Source organism: Cherax quadricarinatus, chromosome 19 (assembly GCF_038502225.1).
Source record: "Cherax quadricarinatus isolate ZL_2023a chromosome 19, ASM3850222v1, whole genome shotgun sequence".
NCBI lineage: Eukaryota > Metazoa > Arthropoda > Malacostraca > Decapoda > Parastacidae > Cherax > Cherax quadricarinatus.
The window spans coordinates 27,092,929-27,099,373 of record NC_091310.1 but is presented as its reverse complement, the minus strand read 5'-3'; the positions used below and the strand labels follow the sequence as shown (position 1 = coordinate 27,099,373).

The 6,445-nt window shown below is 45.5% G+C and overlaps 1 protein-coding gene across 1 annotated transcript; it reads right to left on the bottom strand.

Annotated features, from left to right (window-relative positions):
• Positions 1–4,230: 4,230 nt before the first annotated feature.
• On the bottom strand, positions 4,231–4,992 carry LOC138852925 (uncharacterized; the record flags this gene model as incomplete). The annotated part of the gene is given in 1 exon segment (XM_070086580.1): positions 4,231–4,992. A coding segment is annotated over 1 exon segment (490 nt), but the record flags the coding sequence as incomplete, so codon positions are not given.
• Positions 4,993–6,445: the final 1,453 nt, after the last annotated feature.

Below are 6,445 nucleotides of genomic sequence, written 5' to 3'. Positions count from 1 at the left end.
CATGATATAATAATACAAGTGTGAATGTTAAACTAAAAATCAAACTCTTAAGGACTACAACTCACAGCCATAGCACAGCAACACTTCCACACTCTTTGACGTCCCTCCAATACCACTCATTCATATCTTTATTATATTATACTTTAAAATGTATATACAAAACTGAAGATAACTTGCAGTGCGTACAAACCTAGAGCCTTGGCCCTTGAAGATGTGAAAATCTGATCATCACTAGTACCCACGACGTCTGTTGTCTGATCTGGCTGGCGTGTGGTGCATCTGGACAAACTTTTAACTCCGACTTCGGACCACAAAATATAAAACTATGCTTTCGTGTATAACTCTATGTTAATTTTATTCACTGTAAAGCATTTGTGTTACTTAAGTGTTTGTGGCTTAGATTTTGTAAAATGCTCCCCTGATTCTGATGCCACCCTGCCACCCCCCTATTCCTCAAAGCCCCCCTGGATCTTTCCACTGCCTCCAGTGGGGTGGTACCACCTACTTGGGGAATCACTGGTCTACAGGATGGATATGGAGAGCACAAAAAACTAGCCACTTCAGTGGCAAAATCTAGTCTAATCGGTAAATAAAAGTGATCAATTCTCAGTAGTATATACAGACACCTACACTGTGTGTACTCCACCTGTGCTGCCTTAATACTTCATCTACACCCACCACACTGTATGTAGTAACACTCAATGTCGGAGCAAGGGGTGATAACATGCCGCGGGTATTCTGCAAATGGGGAGCCGCTCTGGTAAGAGGTAGCCGAAACTAAAATGTAATTATGAGGTTTAAAATAGAGAAACTATCAGTTTTGTTTTTTTAGGCATGGGTGGTGAATGTTGCAACAAGGAGATGGTTGGAGGCACTGGAGATGTCATGTCTGAGGGCAATGTGTGGTGCAAATATAATGCAGATAATCCGTAGTTTGGAGATTTGGAGATGGTGCGGGATTACCAAAACTATTATCCAGAGGGCTGAAGAAGGGTTGTTGAGATGGTTTGGGCATGTAGAGGGGCTGGAACAAAACAGAATGACTTCGAGTGTATAAATCCGTAGTGGAGGGAAGGCGGGGTAGGGGTCAGCCTAGGAAAGGTTCGAGGGAGGGGGTAAAGGAGGTTTTATGTGCAAGGGGCTTGGACTTCCAGTGTGTTTGAGCGTGTTAGATAGGAGCAAATGGAGACAAATGGTTTTTAGGACTTGACGTGCTGTTGGAGTGTAAGCATGGTAACATGAAGGGATTCAGGGAAACAGGCAGGCCGGACTTGAGTCCTGGAGATGGGAAGTACAGTGCCGGCGCTCTGGAAGGGTGTTAATGTTGCAGTTTTATAACTGTAGTGTAAGCATGCCTCTGGCAAGACAATGATGGAGTGAATGATAATGAACGTTTTTCTTTTTCGGGCCACCCTGCCTTGGTGGGAAACGGCCGATGTGTTAATAAATAAAAAAAAATAAATACAAAACTACTGATAATAAAACTATTTAACAGATCTCTCGCCCCTTCACATACATAATACAGTTATGTTTGCTATTCAGTTACCAAGCTCAGTTTGCCGTAAATTACGCTTAATTTATTTTTATTAAATTCTCAACAGTTAGGTTGATTGACCCATTTTTCAGTGCTAAGGTTGAAAACTTGCCAATTTTAGAACAATAATGAAAATCCAAAGGTTGAGGTAGTGCCCAAAATTGAATCGTGTAGCTGAGCAGATGAAGATTGAGACACTTATGCAACATATGGGAATCTTTATTGAAAAAACGTTTCGCCACACAGTGGCTTCATCAGCCCAATACAAAGCAGAAAGGTGTAAGGAGAGGAGTAGTTTGAGGTAATCAGTCCCTCAGCCTGGAATCGATATGTTCAGTCCATCACTCTTGTAGGAAGTACAGTATATGGCCGGAAGTGGCTTATATACTGTAGTCAGATGAGTGAAGCAGGAGGCGGCGGAATCACAGAGGAACCATCCACCTTTCTACTTCGTATATGACTGATGAAGCCACTGTGTGGCGATACGTTTCTTCAGTATTCTCATATGTTGCGTGTCTCAATCTTCAACGTATCGGTTTTCAAAACTATTTATCGCAAATAAGTATCCGGGGCCCAAGACTGTTCAATTGCCTCCCAGCATCATAAGGGGGATTACCAATAGACCCCTGACTGTCTTCAAGAAGGCACCGGACAGGCACCTAAAGTCAATACCTGATCATCCGGGCTGTGGTTCGTACGCCAGTTTACGTGCGGCCAGCAGTAACAGCCTGGTTGATCAGACCCTGATCCACCACGAGGCCTGGCTTCAGACCGAGCCGCGGGGGCGTTGATCCCCGAAACCCTCTCCAGGTAAACAGCTGAGCAGATATAGTCTTTTGGACAGCGTTGTTCATTCAGTATCAGAATAACTGCTGTTTTCTGTGAGATGGGCGATGCAAAATCCAACACAGCTGAACATCCTATCCTCAAGAATTTTATATTCCTGGGCATCAAAGATCATCGAACACAAAAATACCCGAAGTCCATCAGATCATAATAAATGTAGAACCATAATTGCAATATATTATCTTTCTTACTAATACATATTGTTCCCTCTACTCCCCGATATATGAAAAATGCGAATTTAGATTTTACAATACTAGTCAGAAACCTCAATAGACCGCGCCTTAGCTCAAGCTGGAGGTGTAACAGTCACTCTGAAAACGTTACCCCAGGTAACAACGATGTCCTCCCTGAAGCAGCTGTACCGCCAGCTGAAGGCAGAGTTGGAAGAAACCCGGGGAGAGAGGGAGGGAGGGAGAGGGAGAGAGTGAGAGTGAGAGAGTGAGAGTGAGAGGGAGAGAGTGAGAGGGAGATAAGATAAGATTTCGTTCGGATTTTTAACCCCGGAGGGTTAGCCACCCAGGATAACCCAAGAAAATCAGTGCGTCATCGAGGACTGTCTAACTTATTTCCATTGGGGTCCTTAATCTTGTCCCCCAGGATGCGACCCACACCAGTCGACTAACACCCAGGTACCTATTTGCTGCTAGGTGAACAGGACAATAGGTGTAAGGAAACGTGTCGAAATGTTTCCACCCGCCGGGAATCGAACCCGGGCCCTCCGTGTGTGAAGCGGGAGCTTTAGCCACCAGGCTTTTTGAAGAGAGGCTTCGTAGCAGCCCTCTTGTGAAACAATGGTTATAAATGACCATAATTTTTAAAGGGGTGGACCGGTAAGCCAGCGGAAGGCCTCGGTCAGATGACCAAAAGCTCCAAAGGCGGGTCATCATCTGACTAAGACCCGCGTCAGGAAACATTTGTCCTGTTTCCTGACGAACCTTACCTAACCTAACCTAACCCTCTTGTGAGCAAGGCTGGAGATAATAGGGAAAGCTGGTCAGAGGTGGAGAACAAATTCTTCAAACTGAATATTAAAAGGAATGAAACAGTGGAAACTTCTAATACGTTTGCTTGTTTCCAAGATGAATGTGGTATATCGAATGCATCACTGAACCCGGACGAATGCAGGACGACCCATGTAGCAATGAACGAGGGCAACGATAAGGCCACCAGTCAGGGTAAGAATATTTTTCTTGATGGGGACTCGCAGGTTAAATGTATGGACAAAGCTTTTGCTTGAAGGATAGGAGGCAGAATGTGTGTTTTCCTGGGGGTAGGGATGGAGAATATTATTAGCATCACGATGCTGGCAGTGTCATGAATGGTAATGAGATCAACTCAGTTATTTGCCTTAGCTCTGGGGGCATTGATGTTGAGAAGCACAGAAGTGAGGGAGATGGAGAGTTAGGAATGGTTGTTCAGGGCAACTGGTGTAAATTGTTGGCTAGACAAACTGTGAATATATACACACAAATAACCCACATATAGGAGAAACTTATGACAACGTTTCGGTCCAATTGACTTGTGACTAGTTAATGGTCAAAGTCAGACCAAAATGTTTAGTTTCTATGTGCAGTTATTTGTGTATTGTTCCAGTCACAGTACTGTGCCTTATTCTTCACTGTAAGGATATTGCATTACCGCTTATTGACAACTGGGATCACTTCTATGGCAGAACTACCACGCATGTCACAGATGTTAGGCCATTTAACTGTGGTAGATGTAGCTGCTCTGTCTAGTTTAGTGGAGGGAACTGTTGGTGTTTTAAACTACAGTAGATATATGTAGGTGTTGGTGGGTTAAGGTACCATAAAACTGGGCAGATATAGTAGCATAAGCGTGGTATATACTCACCCAGGGGACGCAGTAACCATGGATAGCGGAGGTAGCAGCATAAGTAGTGAGATACGGCTGACGGTCGAGGCAGCATGTGACCCGCCAGGTCACTGCTCGGTGGAAGAAAGGTTGAGCGAACACATCAGTGAGAGGAGCAGCTCCCAGAGCTTCACACTCTCCAGCACCCACAGTAGACACCAGTCTGGACACCGCCCGCGGTGCTCCCGCCCACACCAACAACCGTCGCAGTTTCCGCAGCCCAAAAGAAGCTACTAATGCATTACGACTGAGTAGCAGTAGAGGTGGTGGGCTTCGAGCTATCTTGGAGTCTTCATCACTTTCAGTTCTGGCGCGCCGGAATGGATGGTAAGTGTGGAATGTTCCCCCTAGCTGTTGCAGAAGGCTCTGCACGGCCGCAGGCAGCCCCAGCGCAGCCATGGGTCGCCATGGTGCAGGCGCCCTTGGCAACAGTGAGTTGGGACGCAGCGCTGGGGCCACCACCGTCATGGTCACCCCCGCCCACTGCTACACCTTCACAAATAATTCTTATCCTCTCTTAACACGAGCCTTCAATCACTGCTAAACACATTTTTTCTACTTGGTATAACTACCGTCAATTAAAGAAAATGACTTTTGTTGTCTCTCTCATGAACCTGTAAAATGTATCATGCGGGTGTGACTCGACAGAGGCGTTGGAACAGTGCAGTGGAGAGAAGAGAAGAGTAGACAACCTGGCGTGGCGAGGCAGCCAGGTGGTGTGTTGAGGGTTGACGTCTTGCCTCGGTCACCTGCCTCGCCGCTGCACCAACATATCGTACACTATTTTCCATTGAAACTCCTCCTGGGAGGTTCCTTAATGCCAGTAACGGGCTCTTCATCCAAGGAATTGGATTCGTACTCACTTTTCTTAGATCGAACATAATTACGTCCTGTTTCCCATGTTCTGTTTGACACCTACGGGTTTAACCCGACAAATAATAGTAATATTAAATTTCCTTTTAAAATTTCTGTAATTTCTCAGCTCTTTAAATATATTAAAAAATAGTATATAAATATAAATATTATATAATTCTCACTTATTATTAAAATGAAGAATAATATTTTACGTTTGGCAGGAGAGTATTATTATTGCGCGTTGCCAGTGCTGTGACAGCAGCAGCAGCTGTTTTCAACCAGTGCTGTGATAGCTGCTTTCAACCAGTGTTGTGACAGCAGCTGCTTTCAACCAGTTGTGATAGCATCACCTGCTTTCAGCAAGTGTGATAGCAGCAGCTGCTTTCATCCAGTGTTGTGATAGCAGCAGCTTTCATCCAGTGTTGTGACAGCTGCAGCTGCTGTCATCTAGTGTTGTGACAGCTGCAGCTGCTGTCATCTAGTGTTGTGATAGCAGCTGCTTTCATCCAGTGTTGTGATAGCAGCAGCTTTCATCCAGTGTTGTGACAGCTGCAGCTGCTGTCATCTAGTGTTGTGACAGCTGCAGCTGCTGTCATCTAGTGTTGTGATAGCAGCTGCTTTCATCCAGTGTTGTGATAGCAGCAGCTTTCATCCAGTGTTGTGACAGCTGCAGCTGCTGTCATCTAGTGTTGTGACAGCTGCAGCTGCTGTCATCTAGTGTTGTGATAGCAGCTGCTTTCATCCAGTGTTGTGATAGCAGCAGATTTCATCCAGTGTTGTGACAGCTGCAGCAGCTTTCATCCAGTGTTGTGACAACAGCAGCTGCTTTCATCCAGTGTTGTGATAGCAGCAGCTGCTTTCATCCAGTGTTGTGATAGCAGCAGCTGCTTTCATCCAGTGTTGTGATAGCAGCAGCTGCTTTCATCCAGTGTTGTGATAGCAGCAGCTGCTTTCATCCAGTGTTGTGATAGCAGCAGCTGCTTTCATCCAGTGTTGTGATAGCAGCAGCTGCTTTCATCCAGTGTTGTGATAGCAGCAGCTGCTTTCATCCAGTGTTGTGACAGCAGCAGCTGCTTTCATCCAGTGTTGTGATAGCAGCAGCTGCTTTCATCCAGTGTTGTGATAGCAGAAGCTGCTTTCATCCAGTGTTGTGATAGCAGCAGCTGCTTTCATCCAGTGTTGTGATAGCAGCAGCTGCTTTCATCCAGTGTTGTGATAGCAGCAGCTGCTTTCATCCAGTGTTGTGATAGCAGCAGCTGCTTTCATCCAGTGTTGTGATAGCAGCAGCTGCTTTCATCCAGTGTTGTGATAGCAGCAGCTGCTTTCATCCAGTGTTGT